Source organism: Haemorhous mexicanus, chromosome 2 (genome assembly GCF_027477595.1).
Source record: "Haemorhous mexicanus isolate bHaeMex1 chromosome 2, bHaeMex1.pri, whole genome shotgun sequence".
Taxonomy (NCBI): domain Eukaryota; kingdom Metazoa; phylum Chordata; class Aves; order Passeriformes; family Fringillidae; genus Haemorhous; species Haemorhous mexicanus.
This window is the reverse complement of record NC_082342.1, coordinates 48612915-48632896: the sequence shown is the minus strand read 5'-3', so window position 1 is coordinate 48632896 and position 19982 is coordinate 48612915. Positions and strand designations below refer to the sequence as shown.

Genomic DNA, 19982 nt, shown 5'->3' with positions numbered 1-19982 from the left:
TTTATACAAGATAATTCTCAGAAACCATGCATAATTTATGACTTCCAACACATGCAAAATGGTCCTAATGCCTGTGGTCACTCAGTTTAGAAGGGGAGAACTTTTCCAAACTGCTGTTTCACAACAGAAGTTCTGTTGGTGTCAGGTAAAATAGCTCCGCATTTTTTCCACAGCTTTACTCTGACCTTCATGGTAAAATAAATTACCAGGTCTGCCAAATTCAATATATTAATTTTTAATAATTGTCTCTACAATTATTAAAATAAATTACCAGGTCTGCCAAATTCAATATATTAATTTTTAATAATTGTCTCTACAGCATTACTTGGAGTATGAATTTAAATATCTCTCAAAAATTTTTATGCATGTTGTATGCTTTTTTAAAAAAAAAAGTTCACTACTTGAAAACCAGAGTGTAAATCTGGATACCTGCCTTTGGAATCAGAAATATTATGATATTCTATTTAATGTAACACATTTTCGGTCATGGTTCAATTTAAAGGCAGCATCTTCTCTTTCCTCTTTTGTTTTCTCCTCTTGGCATATTACATTCACTAGGCTATTTATTTCTGAAATACAGGGTCTGCATCTGCTGTATTTTGATATGCAGGTTTTACATGTGAATAAATAAATGAAATACATATTCATGGAAATTCTTCTCCACTTAACATAGACTACGTGGTTTCTCTGGCATTTGAGATTGCATGGGAATGGACTCGATGACATGAATGGATCCCCTCGGTACACTGCCAGAAGCATTACAACACAGACACACATACACTTCAGGAAACACTGACATTTCTCCTCAGGTGGTTTTTTAGCGACATTTAAGTCACTGAAGATTTCTAAGCACTCACTGTGTAAGTGAGGTCTAAGTTGATACTTTCTGGAGGAGCGATTTGCTCACGTTGTCTCAACAATTCTCTTTCTTGTCTTCCAGCTTCTTTTGCTTTCTCCAGAGCCTTAAACAAAACACTAGAATTTAACAGTGCCTTGAATCTTACTGACTCATGATAATGAAAATACAGTCAAAACAAGTATGAAGAGAATACACTCATATATATTTTCTTTGGTTTACAGACTGCACCAAATGACTGAAAAAAAGCACTATAACTCACCAAGAGGTTTTAATTAGCACTAAACAGACATACAGTTATCTAAGTCTGCTTAGCTATGTAATTATGTACCCAATTATCATTCTCTGCCAATTGGTGTCAATGTCCTTTGTTCAACTAACACTTTGGGTCTAGCAAGTGCTATTAGCAGTCCTGTGTGCCTCCACAAGGGTACAATGATTAAGAAAGTAATGGTTACTACTCAAGGTGGCTATTTGGAAGCCAGTGGTAGAAGAAGTACTTCAAGATATAGCTTAAATCCTAGTCCTTATGACAGGAGGCAAATCCAGCTTGGCTATTTTACAGATAATGAGTTCACAACTTTGATGACTTTTGCAGGAAAATGAATATTCTGCTGGACTTGTCAGAAACAAACACCCTATAGGACCCTTGGAGTTGTCTGATCCAATTTACATAAAAACAATCCTTTGATATTAAGAGCATTCTTGAGCATACATGCAAGAGGCTCAGGAAAAACTATCAAAATAGATTGGCTAATTAGCCACTACTAAGTGGCACAACAATGCTCTAGTATCCTCTGTAACAGAACAAACACATTCAAACTGTCCACTGGAAATAGTTCCTCATCCATGGTAAACTTTGATCATTCATAGGAGCCATCAAATGCTAGCTAGCCTGGGCCAGAACTGTGCCAGTACAACCAATCCATCAGACCCATCTGAAGAGGTCAATGGACACAGGCAGAAGGGAATTTCTGTAACACTGAAATCATCACAAATATATATGCCAGAAATAGAGCTCCTACCTTTTTTCCCAGCAAAGCAAGGTATCACTAGACTAGAAGAGTACTAATAAATTTAGAACTAAAATAATTTTAATAATTTTAGACATTTGACCACAAGCCATTTTGAAACATCTATCTATACAAATTACAGCAGAAATGAAGTGAAATTCAGAAAAACTACCAATTTCAAGTCTCCACAGCTATTGGCAACACAGCTTTCTTCAACCAGTTCATTCACTTTTTTTTCCAACTGCCTCATCTTCTCTTCTAAACTAAAATAAAAATAACAACAAAAGAAATAACACTAAAGTTAATGTAACTGCAAACACTAAGCTTTTACACATTATATTCTCAATAAAACTACACAATGACATAGCACATGTCACAACTAACTGGTTTTGCCATCAAAGAAAGTATTGCGTGAAACTACGCCTAGAGAAGATAGTCCAAAGATATCACATTCACCCCTTAATTTGAGAATAGAGACCTAAGAAAACATAAATCCTCTTACAAGAACAGTACAGACAGACAGACAGATTTCACAAATCAAATTTGTTCAGGAGAAGTAACTAGAAAACAACAGATGAGCTTTCATATCAAACACTAATGAAACAAAACATCACATTAAAACAATTAATTAAACCTTTATTTGCATACATAATTCTAAAGCACTGCTTGCAAATACAGATTATAACAAAAAGTTATGGTTCTTCTAGACTTTTTCTACTGCTAAATAACCAAACATTTCAGTAGGAGTCCCTATTCCTGTATAGCTATTTGGGGAGCAGAACTTTGGTGCTGGAGAGATCAAGGATTTTCTGAGCAAACTCCCCAACAGTCACACCAGCCTGCAGGTTTCAGCTCAAGTGCCAATCTCAGAGTGAACAGGAAGAAAGAGCAGACAACTTCCCTCAGGTTCTTCCCAAAGAGCTGCAAGAATCATGGTATTCCTTGCCTGTCACACACACTTCTGTGGTCCTACGCAATTCTGTGTAAATATCACAGCATTTGTGTGACAACAGCTACACCCAGGCTGCTGAGCGAGTCAGAACCAGAAATCAGTGAAATCAGATGCTCCTAAAGTCAGCCAAACACATGCATTGTTTGTGGCATTATTCCACCAAGTTCAGAGTTTGGCCCCTCAAAGTTTTTGTAACTGCCTGGATGTTTTTAAACTCTATGCATGGCTGGTTTTTTTGTTGATTTTAATGCAATGCTTTGAAAGAATGTAATGCATAACTGAACAAACCTGTCTGAAGTTTTCTTTTCCAAAGGTGAAGCAGGACCTCTTGCTTGCCCAAGAGGATCAAATGAAGAACCTGAAAAATTAAGAGTACTGAAAACTGTAAAGTAACATCTCCCTGTGGCAGCTGGTGATTTCTACAAACCATACCTCTCACAGCAGCTTTAGTGTAACCTGCAGCTTGCACTGCTGTCATTGGTCGAGAAATCCCATCCTCAAATAAAGAAGATACATTAAAATAAACTCACTAAAAATTATGTTGTAGACAATACAGACATAATTACATATTTTATACATATTTTTATATATTCCATATATATTATTTTAATGACAAATTGTTCACTGCATGTCAGTAAGTGTTAGAAACTACTACACTGTTATTGCTTCCAAATCTGTGCTCAAATAAAACACACATCACTACCCTCATGCTTTCTGACAGTACTTGTTCAAAAAAGAACAAATTAAAAGTGTAGTAATTTGTATTAATTCAATGAAATTCTAAATACTAGTATCTAACACTTACCAGAAAAATTCATTGCTCCAAATGAATAGAAAATGTAAATATTGGAACCTTTACCTGTATAGTTCCTGTCATGGGTCTTCCCATAGATGAAGTTAAAGTTGCCTTTGACTACAAAAATAAGTAAGTTGTTTGAAATTGTCATTCACAAAGCATATGAAGCCTACATACTGTCTTCTCAACACTAAATTTTAAAAGTTGAGCTAACTCTCATATAAGTTCATAGCAAAGTTCCCATTTATGTTACTCCTATGCAGTATACTGCCAGTTCCTGGCAGACTTAAAGATGTTGAATGCTTCAGTTAGCAGAAATTCACAACAAAGGTTTTTATGTATTTGGATACTTCCATCAGCTCTTTTAAAAATAAATACATAGAACATTATCTGAGGCAGCATACTTTCCATTATTAAATTATTGAAATAGCTGCCTTGAAATTGAACAAGTAATTTAGACAAAATACTTCAGTAAAATTCTGCGTAGAGCTGATATAATCTGTCACTGTATTAATCTCTTAAATTATATTTTTAAGCAGATTTATTTTATCAATACATCTAAGAACACAACCAATTTTTTCTGATTCAACTAGAGATGTTTCAGAGCCCATATTCTTCAAGACTTGATTTCATCTTAACTTCTAGAAGACTTTCACAAGCCCAAATAACGACCTATTCAGTTCCCCCTGCAAGTGAACCCAATTAATACCTTGGACTCTAATGCCTTATGCAGTACAGAAGATCTGCAGCATGGTCCAGGAGAAAAGAAAAACAACCAGTAACCATGCCCTGACCAAGGGCAAAACTGTGAATTAAAACCAATGAACAGATGCAGTTCACTGGAATGAAATCCTTAATTTAGAAGGGCTCACTTTGTGCATGGAATTAAATGGTACATTTATATTTTGTAAATGACATTTTCATTAAGGATACAACAGAACAAAAACCTGCCCCAAATCCAGTAGCTAGAGGTCTTGGACTTGATGTACCAGGAATTTTGGCTGTCACCTAGGTGGGGGAAAAAAAAAAAGAACCAAACAAAAAAACCCCGCCAATTAAAACCAGTATGTGTCAATTACTAGTGTATCTACATAGTAAGATCTACATTCATGCTAAGTATTTTTAAAGGTACTTACAGGGGGTCTTCTTCCATGACTTGTTCTTGCTGCCTGTTGAAAAGCTACATCATTTTCTAAATCCTAGAAAAGATAAAAACATTAACCCTCTTAAAACCACAACACCCAAACTCATAATTCCACAGCCTTCAGCCTACTGAAAGCAGATTGGTAAAAAATCAAAAATTCTTTACAAAACACCTGAAGATAACTGAACAACAGGGTTTACTGACAATAAATTACAGTTATATTATTTTGCTTTTTGGTATTTAGATTAGGAAATGTAAAAACTTGTTATTTTCTAAAAACACAGAGGAAAGAGAGCTGAAGTCATAAAATGTAACATGAATTTCTTTTTCCTTCCAAATGCTCTTATCAAACACTTACACTCTTTCTGAATTTTGAAATTAACAACTGCAATGCAAGACATTAAAACACCTCATGTCTCTCAGATCCTGCAGCAACGCCCATGAATTGGATACTGGGATTTCACACAAGATGCCAAATCTTGCTAGTGGGTTTGGACCAAATGACATCACTGTTGTCCAAACCCATCACACCAGCAGTTACCCAAAAGTGGTCTGCAGGGCTACTTTAAGACATCCCAGATGCTCTACCCAGTTGCACAGAGACCTACAGGATTCCATTTTACTGTGAGCTCCTCCAGCAGCAGCACAGTAGGAAACCAATGACCTACTGACCACCCAGGAGCCTCTTTTGTCAGAAAACTTGCTGCTGCACACAGCCTGGCAAACACCACACTGAATGTGCCTACAAATAATTATGATTTTATACTTCAAAAATGCTAACCATTACAGCACCTTAGATCTGCTGAGATCTGCACAAGTGTTTAGCTGGAATAGAAAACTGTCAAAGAATAAACTATTCAAGAAGATCCAGAGAAACTTCAGATGTTTCTTGCCAAATAAAGTAAATTTCACTTCAAAGCAGTTGTAAACTTGTACGTTATTCTACCCATAAATTCCCATCTTATAATTCTAAGTTAAAATCCTATGTATGGGAAAGGTGAGAAACAGCAAATATTTTACCTCTGTGTCAAACATGGGATTATAATCATTGTAGCCAGAATAGAGATCATCTTCATTATTCTCAGGAGCTGGATGCACATTTTGCATCATTTTTCTGTGAAACATTTAACATGCCAAATGTTATCTTGGTGGTTTTATTTAAATATTTAAAAATTCAAAACATAAACAGCAGTAGTTTGATTAGTCATAAAAACTAGGACTCACCTATAAACAATATTAAATGGCACCATTTCATGGATTTATATTTTTGTTTGTATTTATATCAGTTATGAAAATTGTTTTAAAGGTATTTAGCATTAAAACGAAATGATAATAACAAGTAATTGCATTACTACTTCTAGAATGGTATCTTTCCACTGTCAGCTAACTCATGTTTAAGACCACTCATATTCTAAAGTTAGTCTTTCTAGGGCAAACCATAGTAGTTAGTCTAATGAAAGGTATTTAATCTTGCTTTGAACCTTCCCTTCCGCATTCTAAGATCAACATAGCTACAGTTACGAAGCCATTTCAATTAAAACGGGTTTTAAAAGCTAGCATTAAGGAAGCCCGGCTTCCAAAGTCTTTCTCCACCAATATCTCCCTGTCTAACACGGTGCGTGCACCTGGTGGCCTTTCGCTCACGGAGGGCACACACTAAGGCGTCTCACTTTGCCTGGCTACCTGTTTTCATAAAAACCTCAAGAACGCAAGGTTTGTTCTCATCGATAACATGAAGTACATGCCCTTCAGCAAGCAAGCCTCAGCCAGGAAGAAGCGCACGGTTCCTCGGCAGCGGCAGGAGGAGGAGGATGTTCCCCGCCGTGCTCGATGCCCCGCGGCCGAGCCGCTCCCGGCGCGGGTTCCTCCAGCGGCGGCCCGGCGATGAGCCCCGCAGCGGGGGCGGCTCGGGGCACGGGCGGGACTCGCCCTCCGCTCGCCCGCGGCCCACTCGGCGCTCCGGGCAGGGCGGCGTTGCCCGGGACACGGCGGCGCTCCCCGCATGCACCGCGGCCGGGCGGGGCGAGCCGCGGGCGGGGCCGGAGCCGCTGCCCCGGGCGGGCGGTGCTGCCGTGAGGGGCGGGCGGTGCTGCCGAGAGGGGCGGGCGGTGGTGCCGTGAGGGGCGGTGGTGCCGTGAGGGGCGGGCGGTGGTGCCGTGAGGGGCGGTGGTGCCGTGAGGGGCGGGCGGTGCTGCCGTGAGGGGCGGGCGGTGCTGCCGTGAGGGGCGGGCTGGGCCTTGGCGCTCGGGGAGACGGAGGGCGGCTCCTCCTGCCAAGTAAATGGCAGGAAAAGTCTGTCAGACGCTTGAACACGTTTCCAATCTAATCGCAATCCAAAGCGTCACCTTTTCTTCTAATGAGCTGAGAAATGTGCTCTTAAAACTAAAAAAAAAAAAAAAAGGAAGGAAGTTGTTAAAGCTTCCTGTATTCTACAGCCTCTGAAATTAAATTAAAAAAAATTAAAATCCCTAATGTCTTATAAAAAAGATTATTCTCCCTGCCATCTTTACTACTTTCTCTTGGTGTTTTGAAACCCTGACAAGTGCCAATTGATTTGCCCATGGCAAATCATTATACTCTGGAGAAAGTTTCCTATGCTTAGATGGAAAACACAGTAGAGAAGGGATCTCTGAACATGCCTACAGTATTTTTGAGAGAGAAAACATTTTATGAAACCAATTGTAACCCCTACTGCCTTACGCCAATAGCATAAGAAAGCTGCAAAGACAATATACGGTACAGTCAGAGCACCCTTTTTATGATCAGGGATGGTCCACATTATGCAATGTTATGCAATGTCAGGGTTTTCTGCTGATCACTTGTCAGCCTCAAAGTTCTTTCTGAAGAGATAAGTGCAGAGGACAAGTGAAAGGTCTTTCTACTCTGGCTCCCAACAAGAGAAACAAAGATAACATAAAGAATTATTAAGACATTATCACTTCTTGCATTAAGCTGTTCACATTCCATTTATGAACCACTTTCACACAGAAACTTGAAACTTGTGACCTTTAGACATGAGAATCTTTACACCTGAATTTTCTGGAGTACAAGTAGTTTGCAGAATAACAGACCTAGGGTGGGAAGGATTTTCAGCTGCACTACTTGCCACTCCTCATAAATTAAGCATAAGAAAAATAGCCCCTCTTTTTCTGCCCGTGACTCCTTATTTATAATTGAACCTGTGGCTTTTAGATTTTTCTCATTGTCCCCAAATGCATTAATATGTACCTGAGCAATAGGTAGATTGTGCTAGCTCTGCTATCCAGCTTGTCCATATTGGGGACCTGGGCATACTGGTCCCCAATATGGGGATATTGGCATACTGGCATATTCTGACGTTTCAGCCCAAATTTCTAGGGCAGTGAAAAGAAGGCACTGTGTCAAGGAGGCAGTGCATCTGATTTGTAAATGAGATGGTGCCAAAGCAACCCTGGAATCTGACCATGTTCCTACTGTCAAACTTCCTTACACTCCAAAACTGGTGTATACACTCAGACTTAGGTGGCCCCTGGCTTGTATGGACTCTGATTATACTGGAAACATGCCCTGGCCCCGGTCCTGTATCCTTGCATTCCAGCTGCTACTTTTGACATACTCACGAGAATATGAGAGTCTCAATAACTTTGGTCATGTTTTGAAAAGCTATGTCAATCAACAGAGCTGGTTTGGTTTTTTTTCCTGGTGCTATGAAGTATAAATGCATCTTAATACATGAAGATTTCACACAAGCCCTCAAAATCTCAGGATCCTTTGTGGCCTTACTCATGGGTTGTGATCATAAGACATCATCTAACAAGATGATGCTACAGTAAGAAAGCCTGTAATGGTGTAGGATGATGTAATTGTCTTTATTGGCTAAATCCAGAGGGCAGCCTAGAAAGTGGGGGGAAAAAAACCAAACAAACCAAAACCAAAAGAGTAAATTTAGATCTACTCTAGTCCAAGTAGTATTTTATGCTTTAAATCATTTAAAATGATCATTCCTGATCATTTTAAGTTGGATTAAACCACAACTGTCAGTCACTAAATGCCCCACATCAGTCCTCTGACTGGCATCAAGTTACACACTTGTGCAGCTGAAGCAAACTGCTAATCTGATGAGGTTTTGCTTCAGTCACTATTTAAGACATCAAGTACCTGATCCAGAGAATTCAGTGAAAATTTAGGACAGATTAAAGAAACCGTGAAGCTATATTCTGACATAGGAATTTCTTTGCCTTTCAATACATGGTGTATCTGTCTTTTTCCAGCAGTAACTTTGCAAATACGGACTCAGACAAACTATGCCAGGACCTACTAATTTGGGTTCAGGGGTTACTGGGCACAGTCTGCCTCTTATAATTGCTGTTAGTGTGTACCTTTTATAATTGCTGTTTGTTTGTACCTTACCCTTGCTCTGTCAGTTGAACTGTTCATCTGATCAAGCACTGATTGGTGTTTTTCTAAATTGAAAATGTAATTCTCCCACTGTAATCTTTCAAAAAGTAATTTTCTAGTACTGAACTCTGGACAGACCAGGTCTTCAGGATTTCCTGCTGTCATGCAGAAACCATTCAAGTAGCTTGACTGTCACAAACAGTGAAGCTGCATTTAACTGCTCCTCATGGAAATAAAGCATCCAGTCAGCATACAATTTGAAAACAAAGTGCATGTAAAAACCTCATTATGAATGATACATATGTTACAAAACTGTAGAATGTGTGAATTGGAAGGGATCCACAAGAATCATCAAAATCCAGCTCCTGGCCCTACACAGGACACCCCAAGGATCACCCCATGTGCCCTTCTTTGTTGTACCATTTGTTGTAGTTTGAGTTTGAAATGCATTTGCAACAGGAAAATCGTTTTCTTAACAGGTATTTTTACTATTGAACTGTATACATCTATCTAGTTTTGCTGAATTGTACTTTAGCAGTATCTACTTTACTACTGTTTACTTTCTTATTCCTTCAGATTGCTTCTTTAGGAATCAGCATTTTGACAATATTGGTAGTATTTGCATCAGGCCATCTGGACTTTGAAAGACCACTCAAATTAACAGCATGAACTACTAACAAAAATTAAAATGATGGTTTTAATTTTAACATAATTTCAATACAACCACTAGGTATAACACAGTATGCAAACCAATAGTTAGAACTCCGCAGAACAGCAAAAAAGTGATTAATTAAAGCTATCTTTTTAAGGCATTATACTTCACGAACCATTAGGAACGTAGTAGCAACAGATCATAGTCCATTACCAAATAAATGTACTTGCTGGTTGCTCTAGTGAACAAGTGATATATTAAACAGATCTAATACTTAACAAATGTGAACTATGCCTCTGTTTTTATTCCACACTAAAAGCTTAGGCTAGCACTCTCTGTATTTTAAAAGCATACCATTCCTTTATTTTCTCCAAGGGGAATTCATATCTCCTTCATATTACAAGTCCCCAAGGCTCAAAGTTATTGAGAGTTATTTCCCCTTGCTTATTTCATGACCCTTTTATACCATCCTGCTTCTCCCCTGCAGTAAATCCACCCCTCTGTGGCCAGCAGCAGATTTCAGCTCTGCCCGAGGGGCTGCAGAGGAGCATGGTCCATAGAAAGAGACTAAAAACAGAGGGCTCAACTGTGCAGTTCCCAACACAACTCAAATCTGCCTCTACACCTATTTGACTTGGAAGAAAGAATACATACACTGGTGAGTGCATGCCTGCTGCCAGTACAAGCCCTACTTTTTATTCCCTAATGGAGCTCAAGTCCTTTCACCATGTTATTGGTTGGTTATGGTTTTTGATGTTTTTGGGCTTACAGCAGGTCCTTTCCATGTGAATTGCAGAAGAGGGAGAAGAATCACTGTCCCTAACTTGTGGAGGCTGCAAGAACTGTGCCTAAAGCCCTTACACTATTACACAAAAATTAAACTTGTACTTTGTTAGTAAGTCGTATTTTCTTCCATTGACTTACACTTCTGAGAATTTAATTATCTATATTTTCTTTCCTTCTTGCAAACTTCTCTCTCCTCTTTTGATCTTGTTTGGACTTACCAGTGTGTCTGATCACTGCAGATGCTGGGGAATATGGCTGTGGTCAAACCCTAGTTTTCATTAAGTAATGCTGAGCTATGGGGCTTTGTCACTAATATATGGATAATAATAACAACAACAACAACAACAACAATAATAATACAGTTCACATTTCATTGCCATAGACTTTTTTGTTCACCCCAGAACTAAAAGGCCCTGTAATTTTTTTTATCACTGCTGTGATTATCTCTAAAACCCTTGCAGTAACACTCGGAACTTTTAATTCTCTGAATCCACTTATAGATCTGCAATGGCTTTTGTTTCTTAGTCTATTGCTGATGACAAGTAAGGTATAAATACATGTCTCAGGAGGTCAAAGAGTATTAAAATAACTGATAAGTACTTCTAAATGGAACTGATGGTAAAGCTGCTCTGAAGACCATATTTCTCAAGCCCAGGGGACATTGTTTTTATGTTCTAGGAACTTATCATTTTTTCTTTGAAGTAAAAACCTGAGTTCACAAAGTAAGTATGCATTGTTTGCTTCAGTTATGCTCTGTCTATACAAAAGTCTTTGTGTTTAGAACACGTGCCAAGTCATGCCATTTTGAATTAGTTTTCAAAGGAGCAAAATTGCTACATGCTAAAACCTTAAAATGCTGCTTTCTACAGCTGCCAACATAAGCCCTGAGCAGCAGAACTGGCAAAGCATGCTACACTCTTCTGTCCCCACCATGGCCCAATTTACTGCCACTTGGCTCCACTAACACTTCTCAGCTACTGGCATATGTCAGGTTACATGAGTGGTGTTAAGGTCAGGAAGCCAAGGAGCTAATAGTTTGGTTTTCCACCTATCTGTTGAGCAGTCTTCATGAAGCCTTTAGGAATATATAATTTTGAACTTCTCCATCTCGCTGTTGAATGTGATTGGAATTAGCAAAGTGCCAGTGAGCAGGCAGATGTACCAAATTATTATGTTAGCCTTATTTATTTTTCTTGGAAAGTAGAAGTTTGTTCAGAAGAAGCTGAACAAACTTTCAAATAATAGCCAAACAAAGGTTCACTGAACTTCATCAGTAACTGTCAAACCTTTATTCTGGGTTCGAATGTATTACTTTTGACTGTTTGGGTTTTTAATAGAAAGACAAGGAAAAAGTATTTATTGGATATATTAAGAGTACATTAACATAATCTTTGATATTAATCAAGCATTTAAAATGTCACATTTTCTCTCGGTGCCCGGGGAGTGGGGGGGGGCGGGACCGGGGGGCTGCGGCCGTGGGAGCCGCCCCCGACCCGCCCGGGTCCCGGCCCCGGGCAGGCTCGGCCCCATCCCGGGCAGGCTCGGCCCCATCCCGGGCAGGCTCGGCCCCATCCCGGGCCCGCCCCGGCCCCGCCCCGGCCCCGCCCCGGCCCCGCCCCGGCCCCGCCCCGGGCAGGCTCGGCCCCGGGGAGGGGGCGGCCGCGGAGCCAATGGGCGGCCGTGACATGGCGGGAGCCGCGGGCGGGGCGGGCCCGCACGGGGCAGAGGTGGCTCATCCCGCTGCCCATCCCGCATCTCCCGGTCGCGGCGGCCGCAGGCATGGAGCCCTCGCAGGTTACCATTATCGGCAGGTAAAGGCTCTCGTCGCCCGCGGGAGGAGGTTCCGGCGCGGCGCCTGTAGGATGGATGCCCGCGGCGTGCGAAGGGGCTTGGGCGCCTCTCCCGGCTCGGTCCGGCCTGCGGGGACGGGGTTTAGGGGCTCAGGGTCGGGTACGGCCCTGCCGCAGCTGTCCCCACTGCTGCAGCTGCCGGGTGTGTCAGCGAGGTGCTGGCTCGGGGCAGGCGGTGCGTTTTGCCCAGCCGCGGGGGCGCCCTGCTGCTGGATCTCGGGAAGTGGGGGGGATGCACCTGCTTGCCTCTACTTAAGTGTCTTTCTTTAAGCCCCTGACAGCTTTGTGCTACCGTAAAACAAACAGCAAACAAACATCTGTACCGAAGTAAGTCACCCTTTACGTGTGAAAGACTGCTGTCCCTTTTCATTGCAATGCCTTGTGTGTGTGTAAGTGCAAGAGGAGTGGAGAAATCCAAGCACAGCTTAACGTCCTGTTTGTTAGCTGTGTCGGGAATCTCCTAAGTTGGTCTTAGACACTCCTGAAGTAATATTGACTTGCCACAAGAGTCAGCAGTATTTCTGGCTTGTGTGAGAATGCATTGTTTTATCCTCTCATTGAGCTGAATCTAAAGTTCTTTACTTGAACAAGAGTCAGGAGGGGAGAGGAAACAGATGCCGGATAGTAACAGTCCCCTGTGCACCACTGTGCCTTGGTGCTACAAGTGTGGGCTGGAGCCAGCTTTATTACCAAGACCACTTGAAGCCTCAGGATGGGAGTTTGGGTGCTACTGTGTGACACTGACCAAACTGGCTGCTGGTACTCAGGGAAATTTTGTTCACTGTAGGTGTGTCCAAAGGGTCAGGAGAGTTGGGCTCTTGCCTGCTGTGGCTCCTGTGGCACTACTGCAAGTTTTGGTAGTACCTGTGGAAGTTGTGTGAGCAGATTTTGTTGTTAGTACTTTATCTTTCACTGAGCCCAAAATGACAGCCCTTAAAGTGTCAGAAAGCGCCTTGGGGTGAAGTATGCTAACATTAGGTTGTGATGATGCTGTCATGTACAATGCAGTAATGGTGCAGGCCTGATACCTACCATCAACTTACTTTGTGTGCTCTATGGTTCAAAAGAAAAACCCCACAATCCTAAAAAAGCCTGTATTACAGAATTTTTTTTTTTTGGTGTTTTAATGAAATTTAATTTTAAAGTGCAATTTAGAGATGTTATGCTACTTTGTAAAGATACTGGTAGCTCAGAGATGCTTATGTCAAGTTGAAGTGATTCAAATGCTTTTATTTTATTAATACCCATAAGCCAGGAGGCTGCAGTAGCTGACAAACCTTGACCATGCCTATTCCATAAGTTTGTTCTGTTGCTTGCCCCAGAATTGATGAACTCTGGGCTTGCTACAGAGAAGTTCTTTATTTTTACTTTTAAATGATAGGTTTTGAGTGAAATCTTACTGTCTGCTTAACAGCACTAAATGCAAAACTTCACTTTTCTTATGTCCCAGTTATTTCTACTGATTCCTGCTATTTCCTGAAACTTCCTATTTTGATCCTTTTAAAAAAGATATAGTTAAACCAAAGACTGAGCATGTTCCTGTTTTTTCTTCCTTCTTTTCTCATCTGCTCTATTACTTTATCTCTGACTTTTGCTCCCCTTTTAATCTTTTATTGACGCCCTAATGGCCTTGAATTTTTCAGTTGCCAGACATCACTAAAGTTTAATGCTGCAAATACAATGATCTTGGAAGTGAGAGGAAATGCACGAAATTATCAAAACCCCCACTGTATCAATCATGGATCTTGAGTTCTGATACTGTCTCTGTTATGGATTTTTTTTCCTAATTTTTTGTGATTTCAGGTTACTTAAGCTTGTGACACTGTGCTTCCATTTGAAAAGACTGCTGCCTGCTACACATCTAATGAAGTTAGAACCTGCATCTCTTTAAGAGAGATATTAAAATTTTTAGTTACTACAGATTTCCTCCGTGTATTGCTCAGTAATGTGATTCACCAAAAGATGTAGGCAGACTGTTCCTATGTGTATCCAGTGTGATAAAGTGCTTAATCTAAAAATAAAGGTAGTGCTAGAAGTGGCTAGGTGGAAAAATAGTATCAAACCCATGCTCAGTTAAGATTTTTTTTTTCCCTCTTCATGTGCTTGGAATACTTTCTGAATTGCTAAAGACCTGTGACTTTAGTAGCTGGGCCTTGGGTTTTCTGGTCACCTCTGAAGCAGGATCCTGCACTCTGGGATCAGTGGACTGCTGCCTGTCTTCAGTTTATGAGCCAAACAGATTTATTTAGTTAGTTATTTAGTTAGATAGTTAGTTACTTTTAATCTCTTCAATGTAAATGCATTAACCAAGTCCAGGTTAAGATTGTGGCTGACAAAACTGTTGGTGATTGTGTCCAGTATCCCAAAGTAGTGGTTCCTTCTATTTGAATTCTGCTCTCCTTTTTCTGTTTTGTTTTTGATTTTTTTTCTTCCCCATTATTTTTGTTCCAGTTTTCGGAGAGGCTGCTATACACAGCCAGCAAAGGGTATTTCTCTGTTTGAGAGATTTGTTTCTCATCAGTATGTAACTGATCTTTTTATCAAATATCAAAGAGTCCAAGATCTGGTTTGGTTTTTGCAATGGTTTCAAGATCTCCTTCCCCCATTAAATGCTGGTTTATTAATTGGCTGATTTATTTTTTTTCAGTGGACTCATTGGTCGCAGCTGGGCCATGGTGTTTGCTGCTTCAGGCTTCAGAGTGAAACTTTATGATATTGCACAAGAGCAGCTAACAACTGCACTGGAAAATATTCGGTAGGTAACCTGACTTGAAATAACTGGGGTTGGAATGAAACTGTGGGATTTTTGTAATTATGAATGAATAGCCATATCTTGTTATTTCAGAGAGCATAGATTTTAGGCTTTGAAGAAAGCTTTAACTTAGAAGTACAGGTTAAGATCAGATCTGTGCTTCCAAGTGTCACTGACACTTCTGAAGGGAAGTTTAATTTTTAAGTTATTCAAGATCTTATGTTTAAATTCAATTTTTTAAAATAATGCCTACCACCATTTGGTTATTTATAGGCTAGGTTTAAAATATATGAATGTAAGAGTTTTTCCACAGAAAGACAAAAAAGACCCTTTCAAAGTGGAGGTTGGTTAAGTTGGATTGTTGAGAAGCCCTGCTACAATTATTAGCATTTCATAACTGGTTTTTAAACTCTTAAGCTGGTGTTTTTGAGTCCTAGAAGAACAAGTTGCTAGTGTCATTGGTCAGTTGTAGTTGAAGTAGGGAGCATCTTTAGAAGGAGTGCCAGTTTGAGGATGTGAACATGATGGCACTCCCACCAGGTGAGTCCATGAAGCCTCCAGCCCTCTTCTGTTGCCCATGGCACTGTGGCTAACGCCTCGTGCTTTTGGTACTACAAGAGCTACAAGTACAAGTCTTGCCTGTCTGCTCCCCTCCCCCCAGCCTTCAATGCCAACAAGTTAATTATCGATTCAGTCACTCTTAACTGGATTTCTTCCAAGTATTTCTCTAGCCTTTCCTTGAACTGATATAAATCCTTCTGTGGCCTCCTTACCAAAGGACTTTGTGTTCTGCAGATTTACTGCTCGCTGTGTGAGGAGCCGTTCCCTTGTGTTTGTTTTGAACCTGGCTACTAACTTACTTTGATCCATCCCTAGTTCTTGTGTTAGAAGGAACATGTCTGCTTGGTCCTATGCACCCTCTTCTTGCTGGGCCTGAAAATACAGCTTTTATCTGCCTGTAAGGGTGAAAGTACATTTATAAAAGTGGCTCTGTGCACAGCCTTATGTTGCTGTATCGGCATTTAATGCTGGACTTCAGATGACTTCACAATTAGCATCAACCTAAATGCATCAGCTCTCCCTTCAGGATGCCTTGGAGTGACATGATGTCAGCTTGTGTGTCGGCTGTATGGGGTGGAAGGTGCACCTGAAAAAAGGTTGTGGTGTGTTGCATCCTAATTGCTTTCTGTAACAAGCCTTAAAGCAAACAGGAGTGACTTCAGGAACCCCTTGTAGATCAGTTCAGTTGTTAGAGTTCAGAAAGTAAACAGTATGTGATGTCTAGTGAGATCTGCTAAAAAAGGCTCGATAACAGAAGCGTGGGAAAATCCATCTCCTCTTTTTTTTCTTTTCAGGTAGATGTTAGACCAAAACATCTCTTTTGCCTCACACAGATGACACAAACTTTTGGGTTTTTTCAGAGTTGCTGTCATAGTAGTAGCCACAATGAGATTCTGGATTATTAGGTGGCAGCTTTGTGGTGTTCATTATTAAAGCCAGTACTTGCCTCATATTTTTTCTTTTTCTAATAGCATCATGAGGATGTTAGCCTTCCAAGGTTTTCAGCTTGGAAACACGAAGCATAGTGTAATAGGATAAAGTGCTATTTAAGTGGGTCTGTACTGTTGTGTGCCTGCATGTGTTCTCCTGTAGGAGTTCACAGAATCATAGAATGGGTCATGTTGGAACGGAGTACTGAAGGTCATCTAGTCCTTCAGTCCTTGCTCAAGCCAGGTTTTCTAAAGCTCCTTGTATCCGATAGCTTTTGAATAGCTCCAGAAAAGAGACCCTACAATCTTTTTGGGCAAGCTGTTCCAGTGTTTAGTTACCCTCAGAGTAAAGAAGCTCTTCCTCTTGTTTAGGTGGAACTTCCTGTATTCCAGTTTCTGTCTGTTGTCTCTTGTCATATTGCTTGGCACCACTGAGAAGAGCCTGGATCCATTTCTTGACACCCTCCTTTCAGATGCTTATAGACATTGTGGAGGTCCCCTGTGTTGTCTCTTCTCAAGGCTGAACAGGCCCAAATCCATCAGCCTTTCCTTGTAGGATAGATGCTCTGGCACCATAATCATCCTTGTAACCCTCTGCTGGACCCCCTCTGGGAGCTCTGTGTCTCTCTTGTACTGGGGAGCCCAGCCCTGGACACAGCACTCCAGATGTGCCTCCCCAGGGCAGAGTAGAGGAGCAGGATCTCCTCCTTCAACCTGCTGGCACTGCTCTTCCCAACGCACCCCATGATCCCACTGGCCTTCTGGGCCACAGGGACACTGCTGGCTCAGGGACAGCTTGTTGTCCACCAGGCCCCCCAGGTCCTTCTCTGCAGAGCTGCTTTCCAGCAGGTCACCCCCAGCCTGTGCTGGTGCCTGGGGTTATTCCTCCCCAGGTTCAGGACCCTGCATTTGCCTTTGCTGAATTCCAGACAGTTCCTCTCTGCCCATCTCTCCAACCTGTCAAAGTCCTTCTGAAGGACTGCACAGACCTCTGAGGTGTTGGCCACTCCTCCCAGTTCAGTATCATCGGTGAACTTGATGAGGAGGCACCTGCCCCTTCATCCAAGTCATTGATAGGTTCAAGGCAAGTTCAGTTGAGTTCAAGGCAGGTTTTGCCTTTTACATAAGATGATCTTAACTTATTATTAACTTGCGTATTTTGGCTATTGTAACGCTCCAGTTAAAAAGTCTAGTTTCAGGAAAACATAGATTTTGTGACAAGAATACAAAGCTACACAGTTTCTTCAACTACTATTTTAATGATTGTCTCTATCAAGATACGGTCAAACTTGTTTGCACTCATTTCATAGCACACAACCTGCAGTAAATCACAGTGATTTACTGGTGTGATACTTCTTTAAGAGCTGGAGCTTGAGCAGGTAATATGTGCTCACAGGAGAGCAGCAAGGGAATGTCTGTCTGATAGAGCCAGCTGGTGACTGGTTCTCTGAACTTGATGCAATTTGCTTTCCCTTTTCCTTCCAAATAGGAAATACTTTTAGAGAAGCTTTTAGGCTTAGGGGTTTTGTCGTTTATTTTGTTTTAGTATTGGAACATATTTATTCCACTCGAGTCTGCAGTCCACAAACTTCTAGTGTATGGAGGTACGACTTACTGGGGAGAAACTGAAGTGTACAGGTGACTATTTGTAGTTTCCCTTTTCCAAATAAAATGGGGTTTGAGTAGTAAGCAACACTCACTTTACTTCTAAACGGAGATGATACTTCTTTGATGGCAGAAGTGATACTTAATTATTTTATGTTGTTGCCTTTTAGTCTGTTGACCTAGAAGTCATCGCCTTTTATATAAATTCAGAACATCTCAGGGTCTGCTGTAATGGAACCAGCTTTTGTTCTGATGAAGAAACAAACTAATGAACACCCTTATATCACACTGGACCTACTGAATGCATGCTCTAGTAGCCTGCCTTGGGAAATGTAATTTTTTATATCCAGCATGTTTTTTTCCTGCATCGGTGTGATTCTGGTTTGAATGCAAGGTTGCTAAATTTTGAAATAATGAGAATTAGAAAAACGAGTAGTATCCTATTCCTGAAAGTAGTCCTAAAACATAGGATGCAGAAGTGCTTTAGTGCATGCCCCTCTGCCAAAAATAAATTTATGATTCCTGTAATACATAAACTTTTCTAATTAGTTTATATTGTTTTAAACATAATTATTCTTCTGATAAAGGCTGATTAATTACCAGGCTTACTGGCTTAGTCTTCCAGTCTGTCTTATGTATTGCTTTGTTGTGTTGGTACTGTATATATCAAGGGCAAAATGCAGCTTGGCTTAGGTCTTCTTTGATAGTTTTATCTAGCTCCTTTGAGGGCAGAACTTCTAAACAGATGATTATTTTCAGAACACAGTTTAATATAGAGTGCCTGATGCTGGCACATCAAGCTTATGCTAAATCATAGGCTTGATTCTAGCTTTTGATTTTATCTCTGCCCCCCCACCAGGCCCAAAAGTGAAATTAACTAGCTAAGCAAAACTGCTTCACTTGCAGAACTAACTAGAGAACGTATTGATAGGTTTTGGAAGGGGATAGAGTCCTTCTTTACAAAGGTTCTGACTGTTCTGTTGACTGAGTTGAAAATACCTCCAAAAGGAAATGTTGTTTTTTCACCTCATTCCTGTGTGGTAGCCAGTGCCCATGGCAGCTGGAACAAATGATTTCAGTAAGGGTGATTTGTGTAATGACTGAAGTTGTGTTTTGAGAACAATTATGGTGCTCACATTTGCCTGGTATGCAGAGTAACAGGTTGTCCAAGGAGTCAGTGAAATCTCCTTTCCTGAAAGCTTTCAAGCTTGGCTACACAAAACCTACTTGGTCTGTTCTGTCTCGGGCTAAAGATGAGTGATGTTTTGGTTTGTTCTCACCATGCCAACTACCCTCTCATTTATCAGACAGCACTAGATGGAAGTGCTTTGACTGATGGATAGTTCTAGTCTCTGGGCAACAGCAGCTGGCTGAACTTGTGAAGAACAGGGCTGATATTTTCTTCTCTTCCTTCCCTTCTTGTTAGTGTGGGCAGTGTGGTTGTGATTAATTCTAGTAAGTATTTGCTGGTTGCAGCCATATGTGCTGAATACAACTGCCCGGTAGTGGCTGTGGAGAAAGGTGAGGCAAATGGGGTGTGAATAAGATAAGTGTTAGCATTGTTTTCGGGGTCCTTCTCGAAAGACTTTTAGAGTAGGATTTGTAACCAGAAGCATTTTATGTGATTGGGAGTGTTCCTGTAGGTTGGATGCCTTATCCTGAAGCAAATACTAGCCCAGTTCCCAGAATAGTGCTGATGTGGGCAGACA

At 40.9% G+C, this 19982-nt stretch overlaps 2 protein-coding genes across 5 annotated transcripts in view; one reads left to right on the top strand and one right to left on the bottom strand.

The window, feature by feature from the left end:
* IFT88 (intraflagellar transport 88) overlaps window positions 1-6736 on the bottom strand; it is a 42534-nt gene extending 35798 nt beyond the window's left edge. Inside the window, exons 1-9 of one of the 4 annotated variants that reach the window (XR_009485353.1) lie at window positions 6507-6736; window positions 5782-5875; window positions 4754-4816; window positions 4569-4625; window positions 3681-3734; window positions 3254-3317; window positions 3110-3179; window positions 2042-2132; window positions 858-962 (exon numbers count right to left, since the gene is read on the bottom strand). Coding sequence is in view for 3 of the 4 variants with exons in the window: in XM_059838710.1 (XP_059694693.1) it covers window positions 858-962; window positions 2042-2132; window positions 3110-3179; window positions 3254-3317; window positions 3681-3734; window positions 4569-4625; window positions 4754-4816; window positions 5782-5871 (594 nt within the window). In the remaining variant the exon portion in view is untranslated. Of the gene's footprint in view, window positions 1-857; window positions 963-2041; window positions 2133-3109; window positions 3180-3253; window positions 3318-3680; window positions 3735-4564; window positions 4626-4753; window positions 4817-5781; window positions 5876-6506 lie in introns of those variants that run through there. The other 3 variants (XM_059838710.1, XM_059838711.1, XM_059838712.1) reach the window with 3 other exon arrangements.
* A 5501-nt stretch (window positions 6737-12237) lies between these two features.
* Window positions 12238-19982, top strand: part of CRYL1 (crystallin lambda 1) — a 51029-nt gene continuing 43284 nt past the window's right edge. The window contains exons 1-2 of the mRNA XM_059838705.1: window positions 12238-12387; window positions 15074-15181. Coding sequence (XP_059694688.1) covers window positions 12356-12387; window positions 15074-15181 — 140 coding nt within the window. The 5' untranslated portion in view covers window positions 12238-12355. The remainder of the gene's footprint in view (window positions 12388-15073; window positions 15182-19982) is intronic.